This window comes from Urocampus carinirostris, chromosome 2, assembly GCF_059441175.1.
Source record: "Urocampus carinirostris isolate Australia breed hairy pipefish chromosome 2, RoL_Ucar_1.0, whole genome shotgun sequence".
In the NCBI taxonomy this organism is placed as follows: Eukaryota; Metazoa; Chordata; class Actinopteri; order Syngnathiformes; family Syngnathidae; genus Urocampus; species Urocampus carinirostris.
The window spans coordinates 47,991,892-48,019,846 of record NC_142350.1 but is presented as its reverse complement, the minus strand read 5'-3'; the positions used below and the strand labels follow the sequence as shown (position 1 = coordinate 48,019,846).

At 37.9% G+C, this 27,955-nt stretch overlaps 1 protein-coding gene across 4 annotated transcripts; it reads left to right on the top strand.

The window, feature by feature from the left end:
• The first annotated feature begins 1,055 nt into the window (after nucleotides 1-1,055).
• Nucleotides 1,056-27,955, top strand: pex5 (peroxisomal biogenesis factor 5). 4 transcript variants are annotated; one of them, XM_088326831.1, is made up of 17 exons: nucleotides 1,056-1,282; nucleotides 6,852-6,998; nucleotides 8,926-8,964; nucleotides 9,043-9,160; nucleotides 9,218-9,364; nucleotides 12,187-12,271; nucleotides 13,518-13,608; nucleotides 13,804-13,926; nucleotides 16,745-16,858; nucleotides 17,099-17,182; nucleotides 19,088-19,207; nucleotides 19,282-19,425; nucleotides 19,512-19,582; nucleotides 22,866-23,087; nucleotides 24,193-24,358; nucleotides 24,429-24,586; nucleotides 25,737-26,562. In XM_088326831.1, exons 2-17 carry the CDS (start codon nucleotides 6,885-6,887, stop codon nucleotides 25,753-25,755), a joined length of 1,815 nt encoding a protein of 604 aa, XP_088182957.1. In that variant the 5' UTR covers nucleotides 1,056-1,282; nucleotides 6,852-6,884; the 3' UTR covers nucleotides 25,756-26,562. The 4 variants fall into 4 exon arrangements, with proteins under 4 accessions (XP_088182957.1, XP_088182953.1, XP_088182958.1 ...); XM_088326827.1 differs by lacking the exon at nucleotides 25,737-26,562 and adding an exon at nucleotides 26,576-27,955 and having other exon boundaries at nucleotides 1,059-1,282; XM_088326828.1 differs by lacking the exons at nucleotides 16,745-16,858; nucleotides 25,737-26,562 and adding an exon at nucleotides 26,576-27,955 and having other exon boundaries at nucleotides 1,061-1,282.

Below are 27,955 nucleotides of genomic sequence, written 5' to 3'. Positions count from 1 at the left end.
CCTCCAACTATGGCAACTGCAGCACTACAACACTGTTGGTTTTCATGGATAGATAACAAATGACAGTGCCAGTCAGGTGAGCATCCAGGACTGCGAACACCTCCTCAGGACCAACAGCCGGACGAAGGACGGTGAGAAACACCTTTATCGTCAGATTCCTAGTATCAAGAGCCTGGCACTTGATGGTCAAACCCAAAACACCCTGCACTGTTTTGTTGACAACTCATCTCATTTCATCCAGCAAGTTGAAGTAAAGCCCCTTTACGGGACGATGACTCATACAAGACTGGAAGGAGGATTGTAAGACCTTCACATTTTACTCATCCATCCATTCATTGTCTGCACCATTTATCATCAGTAGACCTGCGGGAGTCCTGGAGCCCATCCAAGCTATCTTTGGGCAGAGGGCAGGGAACACCCTGTGAACTGGTTGCCAGCCAGGGCACACAGAGACAGAAGACTCACTCGCTCATTCACACCTAGGGACAATTTGGACTGGCCAATTAACCTGACATGCATGTTTTTGGAATGTGGGAGGAAACCGGAGTGCCCGGAGGAAACCCATGAAAGCATGGGGAGAACATGCAAACTCCACACATGTAGGCTGGTAGCTGGATTTGAACCCAAGACCTCAGAAATGTACCACACACATTTTAACCCAATAATTCATTAAGAAAATTTACAGTATGACATTTTTTTAATTCACCAGATTCATGACCTGGAAGGAAATGATTTAGCATTTTTGCCTTACATTCAAATTTAAATTTGAAAAATTGTAAAATAAAACGGTCATGATTAGTATTCTTTTGTAATGTATCAGCTAGCCACGGTTTTGGAATTTGCAAAGAAACAGTTACTTAGTAACCTAGTTAGATAAAGTGTACTAGCAGTTAGATAAACTTTTATCCACAGTTATTTGTTTTTCGTCTATTTTGATTCCCTCGGCTAGCAAACAAACAAGCATTGAACTTTGATATTTTACGGCAAATATTTCAACGTAACTTCTTAAGCAAAAAGCTACGGCTAACGTACGTAAATCCGTTCGAGAATACAATTCAAGCGTCCCCTACAAGAGATGCTACTTCGTTGTTTTAGCGTACATTGGACAAGTATCATGGAGGTGGAAGGCGAATGAAACAGGAGGCTTTATTTACTTTTTATGCCCGTGAGAAGACACACCATAACGTTTCAATATCTCTCCGGATTTGGTTGCTGGAGCACGACAAAAGTGACCGAAGGTTTTAAAGAGGGAGGCGAAACGGCGGTTGAGCGTCTGTAGGCGGTGAGTGGAACGTCAGGCTATCCGTCTTTCGGTGCGTCTTCGGCGGCGAGTGGACTCGCTCTGAACAGCGTCGTTAGCATGGTTGCTAGTTAGCTTAGCGAGCTAACATTTAGCATGCTATTGTTGTATGCTTTTGGACTCATTTGGGGTAAAATTGCTCTTTTGAACCTATGTTTTTCCTGTTTGATTAAGCAGCTGAATAGTTGTTATCAAATAATTGTTTTGTTTTCAACTATTTGCAAAATAAGAGCATCGAGATAACTGTTTGCCATAATAAATTGGTTATAAGCATGTTTTAAATTGATTTATTAATCGCGAATCTACTTGAATATCCATATTATTGCTATAAAAACAGCAATGTAAGAGTTAATATGTAGGAGGAACAGGTGTCAGTCACCCTTGTACTACAAAGGGTGAATATTTAATTTGTATGAATCTTGGTAATTCATTTTTAACCAAGTAATTATAAGTTTATATTGCTGTTTTGTGATGTTAACATATTTTCATACAGTAATTTCCTGAGATACGACAATATGCCGTTCTGAGGTGGGGAATGAAAAGTGAAAGTGCTTTACAGTGGGGGATAGAAGCTGCAAACCCCTGGTTCCCCTGGTGAAAGCATTACAAAAAAGTATATAGTCAGCACTATTTATATGTATTATGTTTGCATATGAGAAAAATATTATTAAGAATAAACGTACAAGTAAAGGAAAAATTATATTTCATTTACTTTTGGCGTAATGTGACGTCAGCGGATCCAGTGGAGTAGCAGGCGGATGCAGTGGGGAGAGAAGCAACGGCAGATTATATAAGTTACTGATTTTGCTATGTCCACCTGCAAGGATTGTCATGCCCTTAATAGGTTCCCTTGCTTTAATTGCCTCTTTATAATCATTGAAAAGATTGTTGATTGGTCACCGCCTTGCAACCTAGCGAGGGTAGCTTTCTTATTCTTTCTTGATAATTGTAAGCTTTGTTTCAATGGATATTATGTTACTGCTTCCCCTTTATCATCAGAACAAGTCTTTGGACTCAAAGCCAGAAAATACATCAGAAAAATACAGTACTGTGTCCCCAACTTGCTAAGTCGTTAAGAAGAACTCAAGATTCTAAACTTAATGAAGAATGGGAAAGGCATATGCAATATGAAAAAGTTCTTATCACGATAAAACATCACGATAAATCATTTCTTATCGGTCGATATGGATAATTATCCCCAAAATGATTACGTCTAATTTTTGCCTCTGAGTGAAAGCTGAAAAAATCTCATGCTGCTTTAACCAAAGTCAGAACAAAGGCACACGGTGTTAAACAATTACTCAGCATTTCATAAGTATGAGGAACATCAAACAAGAAAATACCTTCCTAGAGAGGAAGCTAGTTGCAGGGATACACAGGTAGCGCCTTGCTAGCTGGCTCACTCGTGGAAAGTTTTTTTTCATGGGGCCCGGTGCTTGTTGAGAGTCACTCATTTTCGTCTGAATTAGATATTTACCTTGTGAATTGTATTGGATTTTTTAGGTTGCTTCTGTTAAATATTATTGTACTTTGGTCACAATGCACTATTCTCCATTGAATTACTATTATTATAACTTTGGTCAGTTTTTCTAAGCACTATGTTGTAATTTTTATCGTTTTTCGGGCATATTCATCTTGATAGTCTTATCTCTTTTTTTTTCCCAAAGTACATATATTACATTTTTAACCCTGGAGTGCCATGTTTAATCTCATACAATGTTTAAACGGTGATATCAATGACAATTCTAATTCTAATTCGAACTGTTTTTCCTTCATCTTATTCCAGCAGACGATACTGTTTTAAATGATGGAATAAGTTTGTTGTGTTGCCCGTCTTTTTTATTATCCTCTTTTTTTTTTGGGGGTAAATCAAACTTGTAAATAGCCAAAATACCTCCAAACAACTGGAGATGGGGGTCTCTCCTGTCTACGAGTTTTTCAGCATGCTTTAAGTAGGTTTTGTGGGAGTTATCCTTCATCTTTTTCTTTTGCCTTTTTTGACCGTCATGTAGTCTTTTTGCTTTCACTCTTTGTGTTAGCCGCAATACCGCTATTCCTGCAAAATGATTGGCTGGTCACCAATCATTGGCGTGTCACCTGAATGTTAGTCTGGAACTTGCGTTTTTTTTTTGCCTTAATGCCCCCATTTCCTCTAATGGTCTGTTGGCAACTACAGTTTAAACCAAGGTTTGTGAACCTTCTTTTACTCAAAAAGCCATAAAAGCAGACTATTTTAATTTTATTTTGGGAAAGAGCCGCACCGTATATTTTGAGACAAAATTCATTAAAAACGCTAAGACAAAAGCTTATTCTTCAGAACATTTTATTTCGCTGTATGAAATTTGATAATTTTATGAAATGTATAAAATAAGAATAATACTGGAGCCTGTGTCCCAGAGGTCAACACATATACCACTTTAAACTTCTCTTTCTCTTGAGGCTCATTTTAACCTGAATTTTTTCATAAATAATTGTTTCAAAATAAGATTTTGTCATAACGTTAAAAAATTCTGCAAACGATGATCTGATATATTAACTTTCGGCACAGACGGCGGAGGGCAAAAGACAGGAAGGAGTGCTTGCGCTCTTTGCATAGCTCCACCCATCCCTACCGCTCATCCAATCAAATTGCTCTGGGTGCTCTTCTGGTGTTTTGGCGTTTTTACAGTTTGTTATGTTGATTGTCATCATAAGTTGTCTCAAAAGTGAACACATAATGTTAAATGAGCTTTCATATAAAGGATTCCGTATCGATGTCCAGCCAAAATGAGTTTTTTTGGTGTGAAACTTTGACTGTAAACTGTAGGTAAAAATGTGCCCTATACATACTGGACAGTACCGCGTCAAACTTGAGCTTTAGTTTTGTTCGCGTTCATGTTAATTGTATGTCCATTCAAGTTACAAACAATGTTTAGAAAATTTGCATGCAATTAATTTTGTCACAGAGCTGTACGTACTCATGAAATGAGCCATATATGGATCGCGAGCTATAGGTTCCTGACCCCTGATTTTAAATATTGACTTTTATCGAATGTTTTATTATGTACGGTGGCAAAAATTATCTCACAATAATTATTGTTATCGTTTAATCGCCCATGCCTACTCGGGGCTCATTTTCATTGAAATTATTTGAAAATAATTACAATAGAGAATAATTTAAAAGTTTCCATACACAATACACAGAAATATCAGCATGACCAATACCATGCCATACAACATTATTTAAATAACAATTTGACACAAAAAGGTTGGACTCAAGTATTATACCCATACAATTTTATAAGATTTCTTTTGCTGAAATATTTGCAAATGGTCATATTCAAAAAGAGCCAAAGTTTTTGGCCTCAGGCGAGCGATTGTAACCTTTTTTAAAGGTAGACCTTTATTTTTACTTATTCTTGGGAGACAAATATTTTTTTTAGCTTGACTAGTAAACATTGCACTCACTCAAGGTTAGCAGATATGGAGTTTATTGACCTAGTAAACAAATCCAACATTAAACAAACCATTCTTATGTGTTGTCACATGAGAAATCTTCAGGCTAGATGCCCTTATGTGCTCTGCATTTGATTGGTGGCCAGTGCAAGGTGTACCTTATCGTATACCTCAACTTAACTCCATTTGACACCGTGACCTAGCTAAGGACAATTACTATACAAACAGGAAGTTTGATTTGAACTGAAATCTTTACAACAGTTATTGCATGGAAACTTAACACACTTGTCAGTTTTGTCTACGCCTTTGAGTGTGTATTAATATTCCTATTATCCTCTTATATCCATTCTCATCGTATCAGTGCCATGTGATTCAGCGCCCTGGCGTTGAGTCACATCCTTGTCTGTAATTGATAACATAAGCTTGAGTACAGTGTGTGTGAGAAAGGAGAAAGCTGCCCACTACAATTTATATTCTCTGACAGTTTATTTTTAAAATTGTTATTCCTCTCCCGTGGTAATGAAGGTGAGGAGGCCCAGGCGCAACTGATGGTTGAGTTTATCGTGTTTACAGACATAAAGTGTAAATTATATAGGTATAAATGATGATGCAAAGAAAAATGACATTTTATTTACCTTTGGTGTGACGTGGCTTGAGCTGGTACAGTGCAGTTAGGGGGTGGATGCAGAAGGGGGAGGAGATTACGGATCCAAATGAAAACTTGCTTTCTTTAATATTCTCGTTATTTTTAATAATAGTCTAGATAGTCAACTGGTTGGCCATATTCCTTAGCGAGGGTTGTGATTTGTGTGTCTTGTTTTTTGATAATAATAACCTTTTTTTTCCATGGTTATCATGTTTTTGCTTCTCCCTTTAGCATCATTGTAAGCCTTGGACCTATAGTAAATACAAAACAGTGTTGTATTGCCTACTGACAAAGTCTTTACAAAGCACACAAGCCTCTGAACTGAATGAAAAAAGAGAAAGGCATTATGGCAGGTAGTTCAGCCAATGGCATAATGTATGTATTATCCAGAGATTATATTACTTTTATACTTATACAAAAAAAAACAACGAAAGAACAATAAATCTCATTTTATTTAGAGACAAATTTTGTATCCACAAAAATATATCAAAATGTTGTCAACGAATTGTTTCTTTTTTGATGAATATAATGATATATGATATAGTTAAGGATCTCCCAATTGTGTTAAGTTACATATGTCAGGATTATCATTATTATTTTATATATATTTTTTCTATGTACTTCTGCAGCATTTATTGTTCCCTTGAAAATTGTTTATTTAATATTGTTGTTTGAATGTTGTATTCCAATTAAGTTTGTAATGATTGAATGCTAAATAAAAAAGAGCAAAAAAAAGAAAAGATATTTGGATTTGTATGATGTCGTGGCGCATTGTATTTGACGTCTGTCAATAGCAGACTGGAATCTTGGAGATAAAACTCGAAATATGCACAAACCTAGCAAAGTTTTTTATCCTTTTATTGGCACAAAAAATAATGTTTGTTTGATGTCTTCATTGGGATAATGCCGTAAAGAGGGCCTGAGGAAACATCTTATTCTACACTGTTAAGTATATATATATATATATATATATATATATATATATATATATTTGCAAAATTAAATTCGCAAGAGTTTTCTGGTTTTGTTTTCAAGGTTGCTTCTGTTACAAACGACATCCTGGAAATCTGTAATGCAGCACACTCCAAAAGCTCAGAAAAACAAAGCAAAACTGGCGGAGCATGATTTTCTAATGTGTCCATGTGCGTGCGTGCTGGCCCATCGCAGCCTCATTATTCATGGTTGAACCCAACCAGGAAATGACACGAAAAACAGCAGATGGAGCTTTAACTTGGTTATGTAGCAAAAGATAAAGTGGGGCACATATTTTGCTCAGCTTGGCCTTTCAGCTGTTAAAAGCAGTTGGCGGGCTCGAAAAACATGTTCACTGACACGGTCTTAAGTTGTAATATGGATTAAGGTTTGTTGTGGTTGGGGAAACATGTCAGCCTTCATAACTACACACAAAGGTTGAATATTAATTATTTAAAGTCTGATGAATGCCTCAAAATGAATAATGCCTCCTCTCAGTTTTCAGGTGGACTGCCTCATCCTTTTGTTGCCATGGCGATGCGGGAGCTGGTGGAGGCAGAATGTGGCGGGGCCAATCCACTCATGAAGTTGACGGGTCACATGACCAAAGAAGGCGGGTCTTGGCGGCACCGGTCCACACCTACGGTGAGCGATTTGTCAATGAATTGTGGCACTTTGGTCGAACTCATCGCTCGTGGGCTTAATGTGGCCCCCGACATCCTTTTTATGTGGCCCGCGAGAGCTTATTATATCTAAGTGTCTAAAAATAACCAGGTCAGAAGAGTGGATTATTTTCCGGCAGCGTCAACGGTGGCCCCGTGAGTCGCTCCACTATTACATCAACGACCTCCGGTGTCTACCCTGCAGGTTCAGAGATTTGGAGGTCTGTTCAGGTTCCGGCCTAGGACCAAAATCTTACCTCGAGTCCATACCGATGAGTGGAATTGATTAAAAAATATGTCCAAGAAGATTTTGTTATTTAGTCAATCTGTGATACCTCTACATACCACATTACGTCGTTCCCGGATCGTGCTCATATCTAGAATTGTTTACATGGCGAGCAAATTTTCCGGATACGAGATAACTAAAATCCAATTCCTGTCATCCCAAAACCATCCAAGTTAAACCTAAATAGCTATAAAACACATCTTCCTGATCATTAAAACACATTCAAATAGTAATCGAACATGAAACTACAGTAATAAGATGATAATAAATTGACTTTAAAGTCTGTCAATTTTTTTAACCAGGGTAGGAACTTTGGAAAGTGTACAGCCCGTTTCACGTGGAGTAAAAATGTCACTATAATTGAGAAAAAGATAATGACTCCAGGAGTAAAGTTTGGTGGTGGCAGTGTGATGGTCTGGGGCTGCTTTTTTGCCTCAGGACCAAGACAACTTGCTGTGGTTGGCGGAATAATTCATTCTGATGTTTACCAGAAGATCTTCAAGGAGAACGTCTGGCCATCAGTTCATGCCCTCAAACTCCACTGATCTTGGATCTTGCAGCAGAACAACCATCCAAAACACACTAGCAAGCCCACATCTGAATGTCTCAAAAGAGCAAAATGAAGGTTCTGGAGTGGCCAAGTAAAAGTCCGGATTTAAATCCAACTGAGAGACTTTGGTTTGACCTTAAATGGTCAGTTCATGCTAGAAAACCCTACTGTATGGCAGATTTAAAACAATTTTGTGAAGAAGAGTGAGTCAAAACTCCTCCCGCATTATGAAAGGCTCATTACCAATCATTGTAAACTTCTGTTATCGACCTTTTATAACAGTGGCCCATCTCGTTATTGTGTTCAGGGGGCAATTACTTCTCATGTAGGGCCAGATAGGTATTAATTTTTTTTGTACCTTAAAAAATGGAATCAACATTTCAAAACTTCTTCGAATATTTCCTCGGGTTGTCTGCTTAATATGGTAATTGGGTTGATGAACTGTTAGCTTTGTGAATGATAACTATGCCAAAAACACGGAAATCAGAAAGGGAAAAATACCTTTTCACGGTACTGCAAGGGGAGTTATTGGCTAAGGCTGACAGGTATCTGACAGCTAAGGCATCCTTGAAAAGTCTTAAAATGGATTGAAATTATTATTCTAAAATTAAGGCCTTGAATGGCATTAAAATGTTTTAAATCCATTTTTTTTAGTCTTTAAAATACAGAGACATAAAGAATTATATTTGTTTGAACTAAAAATGTTTGGTAACACTTTTCACTTGTCTAATGATTCACCGTTTTATTTTTGTTGTTATCTCACGTGACCACAATAACAGAACTATCAAAACAGCCGTGTGGTTTCAGTCAAGATTTTTATATTTACCCACATAACACAGACCAAAGAGGCTATCTGACGAATGTGACAGGTAATGTGTACAAGACACGATGTATTGTGCTCAAGAACCAGGTATGGTATTTGCAGCAAGCGAAAGTGTTAGTGAAATATGTGCCCGATCCAGGCTAGAAACTTCTGTAACAAAAGGCAATGTCACATTCTTTTTTACAATTTAATATTGTCATATTGCTCACCTGTTTAAAAAAAGCTCTATTTTGTATTTTACATTACAATAGATTGCCCCAACTCCCATCGAAATTGCCACAGAAGATGAGGTGAGTGCTCAGGTTTTTACCTCACCGAGCGCGGTGAAAGTGAAAAAATACACTCATATATTTTTGGGGTGTCCCCAGCTGGTCAACGACTTCCTACAGGCGCCTCCGCGGGCTCCCCAAACCTTCGACATGGGTCAACTCCTGGAGGAGATGCAACAGATCGATCAGCAGAGCTACCGACAGGCTCCGCAGCGAGGTACGTCATTTTTGGTCGGCCTCTCTCTTGAGCGCTGTGTTCACTGTGGCGTGGCAGCTCCAGATGTGGCGGCTTTGGCACTCTCGGGCGATTGGGCGGCAGAGTTCATCTCAGGTTCGGATTCGGCGTCCACGCCTGGGCTCGTCGCACTCGGCGATGCGGCGGACGTTGACTGGACTAAGGAATTCATCGCTCAGGCATCAGGTAGCTTTGGATTTTTGTGCCACTTTGAAGATAAACCAGGGGTCAGAAACCGTTTTTACTCAAAGAGCCATTAAAGCAATATATATATATATATATATATATATATATATATATAGATATATATATATATATATATATATATATATAAAATATGTTTTTGTTTTTTGTTTGTATTTTACTCTGTTGGTTTGGACACATGGAGAGAATGGATGAGGAGCGAATGTTGAAGAGGATCTACAGAGCAGAAGTAACTGGAAGGAGACCAAGAGGAAGGCCGCGATTGACGTGAATGGATGGTGTTATGAGTGCACTCCGGGAAAGAGGTCTAAATCTAGTGGAAGCTAGAGCTCTTGTTGGTGATGAGAAAGAGTGGAGAGGTGTTGTAATAGTGGGATGTTAGTGGGATGCTTGGACGCGTTCTAAACGATGGGCAGGGCACCTGTATGATGCGGCAGGGTAAACCAGTGAAAGCTGTCGGGCCCTCCTGTTGAACAAAAGAGTGTGTTGTGTCAACCTGACCCGAGTGACATGGCCGTTTTATTGTGTCCCGTTTCATCTGGAGGGACGAAAGCATGATCAACTTTGGTGCCAAGGTACCTAACTTGTTTGGGTGCTTTGGCATTTGGGTTGGCCATGGTCCAAAAATGAGAGAGGAGTGTGTTATGTGTGTAGAAATCTGCCCACCCCTACCGCTCACCCAATCGAATTGCTCTGGGTGCTTGTTCGGCGTTTTCGGGTGTTAACGGTGTACATACATTTGTTTTTAAGTGAGCTTCCATATACAGGATTCCTTAGAGACGCTCTGCCAAAACTAGGTCGGTGGGTGAAACACCGTGACTTTAAACTGTAGTTGAAACTTTGCCCTTAACATTGTATTTTGGACCGAATTAATTGATGATTGTAAAGTTTTGGCTTCGCATACAGTAGAAAGTCACAATTGAAAGTCACAGAAACGACTACTATCTCTGAGCCAGATGTAAAGAAAAAGGAGCCATATCCAGCTCACGAGCCATACGTTGCCGACCTTTGTGAAGAAACACACGAGAAACACATAATTATGTGGTCAACAAGTTGTACCCTATGAACACTTGAGTAGCCCACGGTTGGGTTCTAATAATATCTCACCGGTGATGGATCATTGAGATTTTCTTGGAAATTTGATTTCTAACCTATTGTTTTCTAACTGGGATTGTCAGAAATTGTTGTTTTAGTGGTTGGCTAAGCCTTTTTCAAGCCTACTTATAATTACTACCTGTTAATAACATTATAATAACATAAATTGCAATTTTAGAAATGCGTATTAATCTGGTAGCTTTTTGCCATAATCAGGAACAAAAAGTAGTTTTCAGCTTCTAAAAGGTGGCGGAACCTGCTTGATAAAAAATTTTGGATATCATTTTATGCTTTCATTCCATCACTTTTGTGTATTTTTTTCTGTGTTTTGGTTAGATTTGGCCAAGTGGTTTTATTGAACTTATTGTAGGAATGTTGTTTTAGAGTATTATGTTTCCATCATATGACTACCGTGTTTACTTCTTGTGTAACCTCCTCCTTTTAACTCGCAAGGATTTTGTTTTCTGCATTATTTAGTGGGGTTATATTTCCTCTAACGGGCTACCACATTCAGAAATCTGTTTAGATGAATGCAAGATTATTATTTTTTTAATACTGTGCTAGAATTGGAGTTGAAATGTATGTATTTTATTGGCCTAGCCACAATATATTTGTCATTAGTTCAAAATTAGTTTATTTGCATTTTACTCACTCACTGCATCAACAGCTGTAGAAGTTATTAAAAATAAGTTGTTCACTGCTATTTATGCGTAATGATGTCAATAGCAGTTGCCTCTTAATCAGCCATGTTCTCCAAAACATTTTTTAAAATTTAGATACACAGTGTTACCTCTATTTCAGATTGAATTTGTTCTGGGAGTAGCTTTGTAACCTGAAACCTTTGTAAGTAGAGATGCCTTTAGAATGTAAATGCGCTAATCCATTCCCAGCCCTGCACAAGTATGTATATTTTCAATAAGTCATATATGAGCATCAGAACATAAAACAAATACATATCAAAATTTAAATGACCCCACAAGAAACATAAAACAAGTGGCACATAAGGAAAAAAAAAAAAGAATTAAGGAAATGATAAAAAAAAATGCAAATACCTTTTAGCCGGCCTCTTTGTTTACTGATCCTCTGCAGTGTTTTTTGCCTCACATTTCTTGAAAAACTGATCCAATTTATTTTACCGGCAATTGAAAATTTGTCGGAAATGCATGAGGCAGCTGTCATCATTATGAGCGACATACACACCAGCTTGCCAGGTGTTTGCAAAGCAGGAAGGGGACATGAATAGCATGCCCGGAATCACGCATACACACCGGTGAAAAGCAGCGTGTACTCAACTGTATTTTTTACTTTGGATCCTGAAACGCCTTTGTAACTAGAGGCAATATTTTCCCGTTAGGGTACTTTGCAACCTGAAACTTTTGTATGCAGTGACATTTGTAAGTAGAGGTACCGTATATAGATTTAAAAAAAAAAAAAAAAATTATATATATATATATATATATATATATATATATATATATATAAAATGTATAATTTTTATTATTTTTATTTATTTTTAAATAAATAGAAAAGTAAGAATACATTTCCAAATAAAGATGGCCCTGATCGAGTTAAATTGGCAATGCTTCAATTCTACAGCCTTCCCTGATACTTGCAGAAATAAATCAACACCCCTTTTGAATGTACAGGGAAAATGGAAAAAAATGCGCAATTTTTCTCCATAAAACCTGGTCTGTGTTATTCCCTTTCAGATCCCGGACGCTGGGCAGAGGAATATCTGGAACAGTCGGAGGAGAAGCTTTGGCTGGGAGATTTTGGAGACAAAGAGAGCGAGTGGTGAGGCGTCTTACTGTTAAGTCTATCCTATATACAGTATCATAAGCTCCATTTTTTTCTAGACCACAAAAGCTTGGCAATTTCAACTGTACCCTGGAGACTTTTTATATCCATGCAGAAAAGATATTGTAAAAAATACATCAGTGAACAATGATTTTTGGAACATAAGACAACAGTAGTACGTTCTGCAGTGGGGGTCAAAAAGTGATAGTATATAGTGGGGGATACAAACTTTCGGTAATTCGTTCTGAATCCACCGTATCCCAGATAAATACAGTACAATATAATGACAAAGTAGTACATAGTAGAAACTTCTTTTGTGTAATGTACATGTATAGGAAAAAATAAGAATATGAAAAGTAAAATAAAAAATAATATTAAAATCGAATAAATATTATAATTAAAAAAAAAAAAACAACTTACAAATAAACATAAAAAAATATATATTGATTATACGTTTAACAAAATAGTTCAATATACAATTAATTATTTGATTAAAACAATAAAAAGATAATATATTTGTAAATAAAAATATATTGACAAGTACAATAAAAAAAAGAAATGAAAAAAAAAAACCTCCATTGAAATAAACCCGAAATAAAATAAAACATATAAATGTTCATTAAAAAAAGAAGTGTCTTATAGTCTTATGCGTCTAGCCTGTAAAATATGGTGTATGGAAAGGAACAGTGAAATATTCTTTACCTTTGGTGGGATGTCAAGTTTGTCTAGATGAGTTGCAAGTGGCTGGAGAAAGGCGTAAAGACAGCAGATTAAAACAAAAAAATATTTTTTTAACTTGTGAAAATTGTCATGCCTTTAGACGATTTACTTGCTTTGATTGCCTCCTTATTTTTGATAATAATCCAGATCGGCGATTGGTTACAGCCATGTGCTTTATTTGTGCTTTTTATCAATCCCAACCTTCGCCTCGATGGTTATCATGTTTTGCTTCTTCCTGTTGTATCACTGCATGCCATAAAAGCCCCATAGAGAAAAAATACAGTAAAACAAATTACAGTATTGTATTGCCAGCTTGATAAAAATCATACGCACAAACACCGCAAAGTTTGAATTTGATCAATTTTTGGGCACACAATAATTTGTTGTTGATGTTGTATAGTGGGGAAAAATCTGTAAAAAGGGTCCGGAAAAAAAAAACATTTTATTTCACACGGTCACTATATCTTTGGGCGCCTACTGTAAGTGTAAAAGGGGGTTACAGTATTTCTTGTCTATTTTACAGGACAAAGGAATACCAGCCAGGCGAAGAATTGAGGCAGACAGCCAATGAGCTTGTCGCAAAGGTTAATGACCCAAAGTTACAAAACTCAGAGGTAAGCAGGAACATCCTGTCCAGGCTGCAGCCAACTTGACCCATTTCATGACTCATCTATTTATCGACACTCCATTTATTTTTTGTTTTTGTTTTGGTAGCATATCAATATAATTAGACAGTGGCAATAAAAGCTGATACACATTTTGTTGTTTTCCATGTTTCCTTTTGTTTTTGTCTTATCGCTGCTGTGTAGTTCCTGCGGTTCGTTAGACAAATTGGCGAGGGAAGTGTGACAGTGGAGAGCAAGACAGACAAACAACTCACAGATAAAGCTCAGGCCGAGGAGGCCAACAACTGGGCTACCAACCTCAACCAGGTACGAGAGACCCTGCCCCATCTAGAACAGACCTATTTCGACTTAAAGTATGCAGGGTTCGTACTGGTGCTTGAAATCCTTCAAAATGCTTTAATTTTTATGTTGCGTTTTCAAAGATTGAAAAGTGCTTACATTTTGGGTGAAGTGCTTGTAAATTATTGAAATATTTGCCATGTTTAACCATTAGTCTGCTTAAAAATGACACCGGCACTGCTTTCTGGTGGCTTTGCTTTGCCATTGCATGTATTCCCTTGTGAATAACGACAGCCGGCATTAGTTTGTATGGCATTGTCCTCTGAAGTGTCTTCTCCTCCTATGTGTTGCGCCCCCCAAAAAAATTGAGAAATTGGCTTCGAAAGTCTTTAAAAAGAGCTTGAATTTGGCGATTTAAGCACTGTAAGAACCCTAAATATGTGAACGTGCCCTCCCTTCTATAGGTCGACCGATTATCGAGCAATATGATTATCGGCATCGATATTTTGTAATTTGAAGGTTATAGGTATCTGCGTTTCTATTTTTTGGACAGGCTGATTTATTTCGGCTCACATACAGCCGAGCCCTTCCCTCCCTCTCTCCTGGATTCTGTCTCACACGTGATCCCACCCCGCATCTTTCAATTGGATAAGCGACTGGGGGCAAAGCCACTGAATCAGTAAGAGTAATGTTAGAGCGAAGTAAACAGCGGCATCTCTGCTAACTCCTGAGTTCCGACATGCCTTTGAGTCAAGACTGCTGGTAATATTAAGAATTTAAAAAGTCCATGGTTGAAAAGCGTGTGTGTGATGATAGCTAGCATAAAAAGTGTAGTTGACTAGTTATAGAGAAGCCAACTCAGGTGGAAACTGATATATTAGCTGTTATCATTACATTAGTTTCTTAATCAAGCTTGTGTGTTTGTAATTGAGAGAAAGAGTATAAAAAGTATTGTAAAGTGGAAGGCTGACTGATTAGCTGTTACCCTAAAACATTAGTTGGTCAATCTGGCTCTAAGACACAAGTGCCTACACTTTTCAATTCGCGAGCTCTGTTAAAATTTTGATGAACTTTTTGCTTTGAATTAATATAAGTCATTTTGGTTGTATTGACATTTTTATTTCTCTTTTGTAAAATAATTAGGGAGCTATTTAAGTTTTTATGTACGATACTGTGATACCAGTTGCTGCTAAGACTAATTCAATTTTCTGCACTGTTCGTTTTTGGTTTGAGTGAAAGATTAGTTATGTTGAAATTCAAATATATTTCCTGTAAATGAATTCAAAAAGCTATTAAGCTATTTTCTTTTTGCATTATTAAAATGTCTTACACCAATTTTTAAACTTTTACAGGAAATGAATATCGGCTCAGGGAATCGATAATAAGTCTCCTCTTAATACTAATAATTGTATCGTATCGGCCCTGAGAAGCCCATATCGGTCGATCCTTGCTCCCCCTCCTTCACTGGTACACTTTATGCCAAACCAGTCGTGACTTCCTATATAGTATAGTGTATAAGCAATGCTACTATCCTTTTTGAAAAATTAAACCATGGTTTGCTTTCACCGTGGTGTTAAGATTCCGTCAGCAAGAAAAGTCATTCCTGGATTTCCCCTACAAGTTGCAGTAGAAGCCCGCTCGTGCCAAGAAATGACATCGACCAAATTAAAATCACATTTACTACTTCTGGTTTGGCTGCACATCTGCTTTTCTTTTACTGTTTGATAAAACAATTTTTTATGCCAGGAATAATTACTGAACTCTTCATGTTTTTTGCGATGACTATCTTTACTTAAACGCTGGCCTCCGAGTTAGGTCATATTCCTCAAAAAAAAAAAGAAGAAAAATGAATAACAAAAAAACTAAAAAATATTTTTGTAAATGTTAAAGAAATCAATTTAAAAAAAGCTTAAAAAATGTTCATTGATTGCAAAATAAATACAAATAAAAATATATACAATGTTTGACAAAGGCGGCACAGCAGTAGTTGGCTCGTTCGCATCACAGTTTCGAGGTCATGGGTTAAAAATCCAGCTAACAGCCTTCCTGTGTCGAAGTTTGCATGTTCTCCCGTGCCTGCGTGGGTTTACTCCGGGCACTCCGGTTTCCTCCCACAACCCTACTGAGCATAAGCGGTGCAAATAATGGATTGATGGATAATGTTTTACAAAATTAATAAAATTAATTTATAATTAAAAAAGAAAAAGACGATAAATTTCAATAAATGAAATAGAAAAATAAATATAAATTAAAAAGTAGAATAAAAAATAAACTCACTAGAATAATTGTTATGAATAAAAAAGAATAGCCAAGAACTAAAATTTAAAAATTCATTTGAAGAAAATATATATATACGTTTGACAAAAATGATACCTAAATATGATACCTTTTAAAAATCTAACAAATCAAATAAATTGAAATTGAAAATAAAATTCTGAATTTAAAAAAGGATAACCAAAAATACAATCAATCAATATAAATAATATTATTTATAAATATATATATATATATATATATATATATATATATATATATATATATATATATATATGGTGATTCTTAAAAAGTGTATTCATATTTTTTTACTTTATTACAAAACCAATTAATTGACAAAATTTACGATAATTTAATGTGATTTTAAAAAAAGCAACAACATCAAAAAATATTTTAATAAAAGGAAGAAGAAAAAATCGAATTACCCATGTACTCTTCCCATTGTTGACCCAAAAGTAACAATCACAAATCATCTCCCTCCCTCACCCTGGAAACCAACTCCCACACTGACCCCTTCAAAACCTCAAAAACTCTGTCCCGTTCCTTTTCTTCCTCCTCCTCTTTGGACTAGTTCCTGATGGAAACCAGGGGAGGGAGTCTTCCCTTGGAATCCTCAGAAGGGAATGAGAAGATTGACAAAGCTAAAGCTAAGCAGGCACAGCAGTGGGCCTCCTTCGTCAGGCAGGTACGACCTCAACGGTGGTTCTAGCGCTTTAGAACGCAACATTCTAGTTTGTAAGAGGCAGAATGCGACCCGTTGAGTGCATTAAAAGTGCAAAAGAAATCAGCCTTTTCCTTTGTTATGATATCCACGTTTCCATGACTTTTTTTCCCCTGCTTTATTATTCCCATCCTTCCATCCCTACCCCAAAATTAGCGTTATAAAACTAGCAACAACCCTCATCACCTCTCGTCCTCTGTCCAGGTGTCGCAGGAGTCAGCGGAAGCTTGGGTGGACGAGTTCACCGCGGCGGGTCCTGATTTCCACCAAGCCAAAGCCGCGGTGGAGGTAAGTCAGAGCCAACGGTGAACCGCTGACCCTAATTGGATACAGGGATAAAGATTTGGAGATGAGTTATAGGACTTGAAGAGGCAGGGGAAATTCCTCCACCTCTTCTTCCTGCTCATAAATCTGACCAGCGCCATGTGTGCCTCCTTGGCCTTCCTCTCTAAAATTCGTATTGAAGTAGAGCCTTAGGATGCCGTATAGCAGGAGATGGAAACATATTCTAATGTTAAGTTTATAGATTAACAGTAACTCAGAAAAATATTAATTTAAGCTTGCAAGAAGAGCAATATGTTCAATATCCAGCCTGTTCTAAAGATCACCCCATTTTCACTTTATTAAGAATATCCTGGTTACATGAAGTAAAATAACCATAGAGGGTGTAGAAATACAAAAACTGCAAAATATTTGGCATACAGTGACAATGATGCTAATAGTGACCACAAATAGAACAACCCTAGCCTACTTTATTGCAAGCATTCTTCATGATTAAAATCGAACAACTCTGGCATTCTAAGCATTCAAGTCATGTTTATTTGTATAGCCCTTAATCACAAAGAGTCTCAAAGGGCTGCACAGACCACAGATTATTGCAAACCACAGACTATTATTACACCATCCCCTGATCTAAAACCTACATGAGGGCAAGGAAAAACTCACACCTCAACTTGTTTTGAGGAACTTTGAGGTGAGGTCATCCCCCTTCCAGCATGACCAGACTGCAATGGATGTTGCAATAACAAATAATACACAGATATTGTCAACATAAAATATAGGTTAATTGTATGCTATAGAATAGAAATGTGTTTTAAGCCTAGATTTAAACAGTTCCACTGAGGTTGCAGATCAAATCTCAGGGGGAAGAGCATTCCACAGCACTGGGGCCCGGAAAGAGAACGCTCTCGAACCTGCGGATCTCTTTTTGGCTCTTGGGATCGCTAGTAGACCAGCATTTTCACCGTCAATTAAATCTGAAAGATATGAGGGAGAAAGTCCATGCATGATTTTGTATACTACCAACAGAACCTTAAAATCACATATTAAGCTAACAGGGAGCCAATGCAGGTTAGCCAAACCTCACTGCAGCATTTTGTACCAGCTGCAGGCTCTTGATTTTAGACTTTGGGAGACCGGAGAGAAGTGCATTACAGTAATCGAGATGGGAGGTAACAAAAAAACAAATGTGCATATTAAAGAACACTAGAAATAGATATACATGTAATGGAAAAACGTGACCTGGCTTAAGCTATTTTAGTGGAATAGTGGATGGATGCCGAGGTTGGGAAGGGACTTCAAATGAATCTGATTTTATCAGTAGACGATTTCCTTGCTTTAATTTTCTCATTTCTTTCAATAATTGTCTCAATCGTCAATTGCCACTTGGATAAGGTAGCAAGCGTGTGCCTTTCTTGATAATTGCAATTTTTGTTTCAATGAGTATCATGTTTTTGCTTCTCCCATTAGCATCACTGCAAGCCTTGGGTTCATAAATACAGTACAAGAAATACAGTATATATCGCCATTGTTATCTCTTTATGAGGCATACAACATTCTGAACTGAATTAAGAGACAGGAAGGCATTGTGAGAAGCAGTACAGCCAATACCATATTAGCATTTTTATCATGCCATGACACAACCCAATATCAGACCATTATCTTATTTGAGGTCGACCAATAGCAAACAGACGTCTAAGAGATGTAACTTGTCATACCCACTTTTTGTGGGGTATGCGAAGTCATTTATTTTTGATTTGTGTAATGAGGAAAAAGTGTTTCCCTCACCGTAAAGTGAAAACATCATCAGGCAGGACGCCATATCCCGGTGGTCTACTATTGCCTCATAAAAACATTTGAAATTGGAATTAATATCACAAATATTGAATATTTTTGTTTATCTATTTTTCCAAGAGCGATGTGGATTTCTGGGAGAAACTGCAACAGGAATGGGAAGAGATGGCCAAACGGGACGCTGAGAGTCATCCCTGGCTGTCTGACTTTGATCAGATGATCAGCTCGTCGTATGACAAGGTCATTTTGGAACGAGGGTTCGGGATTCTGCTTCATGTATTTTCAACCCCTCTCTTTTCTCAACCATCTTTCAGGGGTACCAGTTTGAGGAAGACAACCCTTATTTGTCCCACCAGGACCCTTTGACCGAGGGCGTGAAGAGGATGGAGGCAGGGGACATCCCTGGCGCTGTACGCTTTTTTGAGAGTGCAGTACGGAAGGAACCAGAAAGCCAGCTGGTGAGAAATCAAAAAGCTTGGTGCCAATTGGCGGCATTATTTTTTCTAGCTTCAAATGACATTTATTGTATTTTCTGTTTTTGCAGGCTTGGCAGTATCTGGGAACTTGCCAAGCAGAAAATGAACAAGAATTTGCTGCCATCAGCGCCCTCCGCAGGTCAGTCTTTAACATTGATTACCTGCAATGAGAATTTATTTTCCCAATGTGGAATGTAATAACCTGGAACAGTTGTCTGGAGCGAACCTGGAACAGTTGTCTGGAGCGCACCAGTTATTTATTTGGGAAATACAATTTATTTTTCAATTATATATGATCATAACTTTACTATTTAAACGTTTCCAAATCGTGCAAATTGTTATGAAACACAAGATTTGAATTGATTTTAACTTGAAATTTGGGCCGTTCACTTGCCAGTTATGTTAATTAGTTAAAGGTAAATCACATTTCATACCCTGCAGCGCATGATCAATGCTGATCCCCTGGCTTGTTATTTAAGATGGTGATGACATTGTGACCTGGGTATTTTTCCCTAAAGTTGAAGCTTTTCAGCAACCTTCTCAAAAATGAAATGATTTATATAACCTCTAATGCATAGTTCAGGCCCTTTTGGTGACTTTGACATGATATGTGATCTCTCTGGGCCCAAAAAGCATTAATTGCCACCTGTGAAATGGCTTCTACTGTGACACTTCCCATAGCACCCTCCACAGAATCTTGAATGTTTTTCTCAGTGCGTGAAGAAGGCTGGGCTAAGCCATAGTTCAATTGTTGTTGTTGTCATCATTTTTTCTCAGTATGCATTACAACTACTTGTGAGGCTTCCTGATAATTGTCAAACCATTTCTCAAAACAAAAACATGTAATTGTCAACTTGGGTAAACCTCAACAAGGAGATACAGAATGTGCTTTTTAAAGAAATTATTTCCAAATTAGAGGGGAAAATATGTATTTGGTCACCTACAAGCAAGATTTTTGGCTGTTCTAAGAGGTCTAACTTCTTCTAACAAAGTCTAACAAGGCTCCACTCTTTAACTTGTAGTGTTCCCATGGATCCTTGATTATTCACTGATTTACTTTTGTGGCAACATGGTATGACCAAAATAACGACAACGATCAAAACGGTGATGTGGTTTCAGTTGGGCCTTTCAGAGCAGACTCATGTCTTAGGTCTACCCACAATACACAGAAACTTCGGACAGAGACGTTTAATTTGACCATGGGAAAGTGTACATTTCATTAGACATGACTGTCCGATGAACGTTTTTTTGCCATGGCTAAAAGCTTTGCCAGGTTTTGTGTATGAGGCACAATGTATTGTGTGCAAGAAATATGTTTTTTTTGTTTTTGTTTTTTTTTTCAATGGTGATTTTTGTCAACTTGGTCTTAAATTTAATTTTTAAAGGCATAAAAAAAGTATTTAAAACGTTTTTAATTCAACTTGCCTTAAGCTGTTGTAACTCTTAATTAATGGCACCTGCTTTAACTCATCACGGGAAGAAAAGATACCTGACCACAACCTAAGTCAGTCACACTCCAAACTCAACTATGGCCAGACCAAAGAGCTTTCGAAGGACACCAGAGACAAACTTGTAGACCTGCGCCTGCCTAGGAAAACAGAATCTATGATAGGTAAAATGTTTGGTGTAAAAAGACCAACTGTTGGAGCGATTATTACAAAATTCAACACGTACAAGACCACAGATAATCTCTCTTAAACACGAGCTCCGTGCAGGATCTTACACCAATGGCGTCAAAATGATAAGAACGGTGAGATAGAATCCAAGAACCACACAGAGGGGACCCAGTCAATGACCTACAGAGAGTTGGGACCAAAGTAATAAAGGCCACTATCAGTAACACAATGCGCCGCCAGGCACTCAAGTCCTGCACTGCCAGACATGTCCCCCTGCTGAAGCCAGTACACGTCCAGGCTAGTCTGCGGTTCGCTAGAGAGCATTTGGATAATCCAGAAGAGGATTGGGAGAATGTGTTATGGTCAGATGAAACCAAGATAAAACTATTTGGTCGAAAACATGGGTTCTCGTGTTTGGAGGAGAAAGCATACTGAATTGCGTCTGAAGAACACTATACCAGCTGCGATGCACTGTGTTGGAAACATCATGCTTTGGGGCTGTTATTCTGCAAAGGGACAAGGATGACTGATCTGTGTAAAGGAAGGAATGAAAAGGACTATGTATCAAGATATTTTGAAAACAAATTTTCTTCCATCAGCAAGGGCATTGAAGATAAGACGTATCTAGGCCTTTCAGCATGACGATGATCCAAAACACAGCCTTGGCAACAAAGGATTGGCTTCATAGGAAGCATTTCAAGGTCCAGTGTCCAGACCTCAACCCTATAGAAAATCTGTGGAGGGAGTTGAAAGTTTGTGTTCTCCCACAACAGCCGCAAAACATTACTGTTCTAGAGGATATCCACTTTAAGCAATGGGTAAAAAATACTAGCAACAGTATTTGAAAAGCTTATAAAGAGTTACAGAAAATATTTGGCATCCGTTCTTGTTAACAAATGATACATGACAAAGTGTTGAGATGAAGTTTTGGTATTACCAAATCCTTATTTTCTACCATGATTTACAAATGAAGGGCAGCACAGTGGCACAGTTTTCCCACCATCTGTCTTTCATGGTTAAGGTTTACCCACGTTGACAATGAAAGGCCTCTCTAATATTTTCAAGTGGGAGAACTTGCACTATTCTCTCATTGCGCTTTTATAACTTTGACCAGTCCAAGCACCACTTTGTAAATATTTTGCCTATTTATTCTGACAGTCTTTTATCTTATTTTTTTCTCTTTAAAATCTTTATTACATGTTTAGCCTGGAGTGCCATGCCTAATCTGGATTTGACTTAATCTCGTTGCATACAATGTTTCACCACTTTGATATCAATGACAATGAAGACAATTAAATTGTTTTAAAAAGGAGCTCTAAGCATCTAAAACAAGTTGGTGATCCCTCTTTTTGAGTGTATGGAGAGTCAAATTCTCTAATACAAAAACTATCGGGTCCAAAAGAAACAGGGCCAGGTATTTAGATCTGATTTGAAAAAATACTCACATAAAACTGCCAAAATATTTCATTCAGTTTTTATTAGGTCGGCTTTTCTCCTTGACTCCACAAGGACTTCCCAGATAGGCATAGAACTTTACCCGCTATGTCATCCTTGATGACATGAAAAATGGTTTACAATTTGGTGATGTTCTCATTTTAGAGCATGATTGATTCACTTTTCACAATCATCCTTTTTCAGCAGTATCATGTCAAAATTAAGGGATGGTAAAACAAAGTGTTGAGTGACATCTTCAAGGTGCTTTTTGAGAGTAATTTAACTTTCAGTAAGCAGATGGAAGTTATCGCACCAAGGTTTGCTCTTCTATAAACACAACATCAAAATGAAATCTTTGTTTTTGTCCATTAGATGCGTGGAGTTGAAGAAAGACAACCTGACGGCTCTGATGGCGCTGGCCGTCAGCTTCACCAACGAATCGCTCCACCGGCAGGCCTGTGAGACGCTCCGCGATTGGCTCAAGCACAATCCCAAATATGCAGACGTGTGGGAGCAGCATGAAAGGGAACGCCAACGGGATGAACCCCGGGAAAGGGAAAAGGAGAGGGAGCGCTTTGGATCGCTGCTGCCTGAGTGAGTAACAATTTGTTGCTTATGAATAGTATAACACATAAGTAAATTATTCAGTATATTACCAAGTATGTCAATTAAAAATGAAAAATAAAGATAAATAAATAAAATACATAATTAATGAATGAATATGTCTAAAAAAAAAACGAGACAGCAAAGATGAAAAAAAAACATTTAAAAAAGAAAATGTAAACATTTGTTTAAATAATTAAACAAGGTTTTTAATTTTTATTATTTGTATTTATTTATTTGCCAAAGCATTATTTTGGGGTGTATTTATTTATTTATTTATTTTTTCATTTATATAATTATTGTATTACTATGCATGTATTTTTTTATTTACATTTCAAAACTTTAACACTTTTTTTGTGACCCCAGACAAATGTTTTTTTTTTGTGGTCCATGAAAACATATTGTATATTAAGTAAATCAGGTTTTATTATAAGTGAATATTTTCAATGCATCATGTTTCACAAGTGTGCTTTCAAAATGGTTGACAAATGTGGGGTAGAACACAAGTTAGATGATGCCTTTGCAACATCCATTGCAGCCTGGTCATCTCAAATGGGGGATTACCTCAGCTTTTGGGTTGTACCTTTCCCTCATGAAGGTTTTGGAAATGATGATCTGTGCAGCCCTTTGAGACTTCTTGTGGTAAAGGGCTAAAAATAAACATGACTTAACACATTTTAACATTCATTTTATGTCATTGTTTTAGCATTCTCAACTGCTTGCCAATCTGAAAGACCAGCACAATGTCCATAATATTGGCGCAAAAATCTTAAAATGTTTTATTACAATACACATTCTTTTTGTATTTTTTTTTGAACCCAAAAAAATTTCAATAAAAATATATACATATATATTTGTATTTTTCTACTTTTTTGTTTTTATTTTTTACAATATTACACGTGTTTTTGCTGTAACTTTTATGACTTATTTTGTCATTTTTGGCCATCCTTAACTGGATGCCAAGGCATTCAAAAGAGAAGCACCATGTCCATAATACTGCAGCAAAAATCGCTTACACTTTTTATTACATCGCCAGTAATAAGCATTTTTTATGTAATCATATTGTAATAAAGTAGTGTAATTGTTTTCCCTCCAGGTCTTTATTCGCAGATGTGCAGACTTTGTTCCTACGTGCGGCAAACATGGACCCGGCGCAAGTGGACCCTCAACTGCAGTGCGGCCTGGGGGTTCTCTTCAACCTCAGCGGCGAATACGACAAAGCGGTGGACTGCTTCACAGCCGCCCTCTCCGTCACGCCGCAGGTAACTCCACACTTTAGTTTATTTCGGGTGAGTTCATTTTAATGTCGTCATTCTTATTTGTATTGCTCAGGACTACTTACTGTGGAACAAGCTGGGCGCCACGCTGGCTAACGGTAGTCGGTCAGAGGAGGCCGTAGCCGCCTACAGGAGAGCTCTGGAATTGCAGCCCGGGTTTGTCCGCAGTCGCTACAATTTGGGGATCAGTTGCGTCAACTTGGGTGCACACAGGTAAGACCGACACTCACTTTTTTGAGGCTGTTAGGTTTTTATCCTTTCTAAAATTGAACAATTTGTGAATTTCCCTGCGGGGATGAATAAAGTATCTACCTACCTACCTACCTATACATCTATACATCTATCACTATCTATATCTATCTATAACTATATATAACTATATATATATATATATATATATATATATATATATATCAAATCTGTATTATTTTTATGAGGACTGAGCCCCCTGTGATGTAAATGCCTTTGGCTCAAAATCAGTTGGGATCGGCTCCAAAGAGCACAAGCGCAATAGGAAATGGATGGTTGGCTTTTTATTCTTACGGTTTTCGTTTACAGCTCTCGAAAATGAATGACGAGTGCATTGTTTAAATTTTAACACAAGTAACATAATCATTGTTAAATTTAACTTCTGACCGATTATGTTGTGCGAAAAATCCCAAGCTTCCTTTTTTGGGGGTAGATTTCCTCATCTTTCCATTTATTTGCCCGGCACTTCCATGTAATGAAATGAAAATGAAATGATCTGCATTTTTATAGCGCTTTTCAAGTCAATGACTTCCCAAAGCGCTTTACAATGTGCTCCACATTTCCCAATAGCGGCCTTGCAGCCATGTAAGGCGCTAACCTGTTTATTGGGGATATTAGGGCTTCAGTGTCTTACCCAAGGACACTTCGACATGTAACACGGACGAGCCGGGATTCGAACTGGGATCCCTTGATCCCAAGACGAGCGCTCTACCTCCTGAGCTACTGCCGCCCCGTGTAAAAAAAATGAAACGTTCTACCTTTTTTTTCATTTACTTTTTGTATTCATCAGCTTGTCATTGTCATTTGAGAAAACTCAGCTTTTAACTTTATTGTTAAATTTGCCATATAAACAACATACAAAACAGAATTACTTCCCCGATTACAAACATGCAATAAATAAGACGCCTCATAGCAGCAAGGTAAAAAAGTATGCATATAAAATGTAAAAATATATAGGTTTTAGAATTAAATAATGTGCAAAGTATAGCTGCGATGTAGATTTAGATTTAGTTTCGCATCAATTTGTCATAAGGCATGGGGTGGGAGAGTGTAGGACAGATAGTGGAAGAAGCTTGCTGGTTCTGGCTCAATGCATTTTTTTCCCTGACGCTAGCAGGGTGAAGAGACTATGAGATGGGTGAGGTCACCTGCAATCGTGGTGGCTTTGCAGGTAAGAGATGTCCATGAGGGGGACACCAATGAGCTTTTCCACTGTTCATTCAGCCAAAGAATGCTCTAAATGAAAAAAGGTAGAGAAATGAATACAATACATATGACCCGAGAAATGAGATATGTTTTTTTCACTTCACTAGATTTTTATTGAAGCATGAAAGAAAAGGTTACTCTTATTTCATGTCTTTTGTTCCTGCAGGAGAGATATTTGCAAGAAATTACTATTACCTTTTACTCTTTATACTCTTTGTACCTGAGGGCAACAGTTCAAACAAATGATGTCCGGGGTGGTGAGTGTCCCTCATAATTTTCCCAGCTCCCTTGACACAGCAAACTCTGTACAAGTAATGAGAGGTGGAAGTCTGCCATGTTCTGTGTTGTTCTGATTGCCTACTGAAAAGCAGATCCATGGGCAACAGTGTAGCTTGTGAACCATACACAGACGCAGTATGTGAGGATGGACTCAACACGGCAACTGTAAAAAGACACAAGTAGCTCTTGCCGGGTGTTGCTTTTCCTAAGCTCCCTTAGGAAGTGAAGTCCTTGCTGCACCGTTTTTATGACCTGTGCGCTTTTATGGTCCCATGGCAAACCTTCCTTGATGTGGACCCCCAGGAAATGGAAGCTCGACACCTGCTCCACATAATCCCTGTTGATGATAAGGAGTGGAATGTCGGTTTTCATCTTCCTGAAATCCACCACTATCTCCTTAGTCTTTGCTTTTTCGCAGATTTCTCTTGACATTCCCCTTTGATCTCAACCTTATTTCCTTATTGGCAGGGAGGCGGTGGAGCACTTCTTGGAAGCACTGTCCCTTCAACGGCAGGCGGCTGCCGGCACGGAACCGAGATCCGCACCAGTGCCCGGGGGCTCGGCCGCTAGCGTCATGTCGGACAACATCTGGTCCACGCTGCGCATGGCCCTTAGCATGATGGGCGAGAGCTCGCTCTACACGGCAGCCGACCGCCGAGACCTGGACACTTTGCTGGCACGCTTCTGCCAGAGGGAAATAGAAGGAGGGCCCCAATGAAGTTCCACCTGGGGGGGAATTATCCTTTGCGAATGCGCCCAGAATGGAGAAACGTGTCTAGGACTGAAAGAGACAAATGGAGGAAAATGAGGAGGGCGACATGGGGTAAACCGCCAAACATTGACAACCCCCCCCTACGCAAACTTCTCCTACTTCAGTAAATACTGTTATACTTCGGTACATAATTAGTATTTGGCCACCAATTTTTCAAGTACTGTAACATTTTTTTCATTATACGTTCCCAAATAAAACAAAGTATGAATAAAACATGCACTTAAACAACTTAAAAACCCAGAATATTAACACATGTACCTTAACAACACAATTGAATTAAATGTGCATTGAATCAAGATGAAACATAATGTTAGGTCTATCACCTTACATCTCTGAATTAAACACGCATACGAGACAAGAGACATTCATTTCAGCTCATAAGGATATGCGGTTAGTTCAAGTTCGGATCCTTGTCTGACCAGAACCTCAGCAGCTCCCCTATTTTTATAGTTCAGTCACAAAGTTGTAAGGGGAAATAAGGTTTATACACAACAAGGGATCACGATCGTAAACTAAGGAACATCAAACAGACCTGAGTAACACAAATATGACAATGCAGCTATTCGCCTCAGGCAAATAGTTAATAGCTTGAACAGTTGACAAGATAATAAGACTCTTTTAAGTACGTAAGAACAACTAAACTGTAAGGATCTCTATTATGCTCAATATTTGTAGACTGCATTACAAAGTTACAATAATCCCATCACATAATAAAGATCAAAGTATAAAGTATATGTATAATATTTTAATGAATTTACTGTATCTTTGAGCAGTGGTATGGTTGTTCTCTATGGAAGACTAATCCTGCCATATGTAGAACTAAATGTATGGATAAGTAAATACATACCTACAAATATATGTCATATGGATACATGGAACATTAAAAAAACAAGCTATACCTAAATAAATGACATAAATTGTATTTCTTCAGAATTTTATACATTTGTCATTCATTTCTACAAAGAGAAGGATCAGTCCACTATAGCAGTGTTTTTCAACCAGTGTGCTGGGGCACACTAGTGTGCCGTGAGACCTTTTCTAGTGTGTCGCTGGATTTTGCCCAATTTTATCTTTCC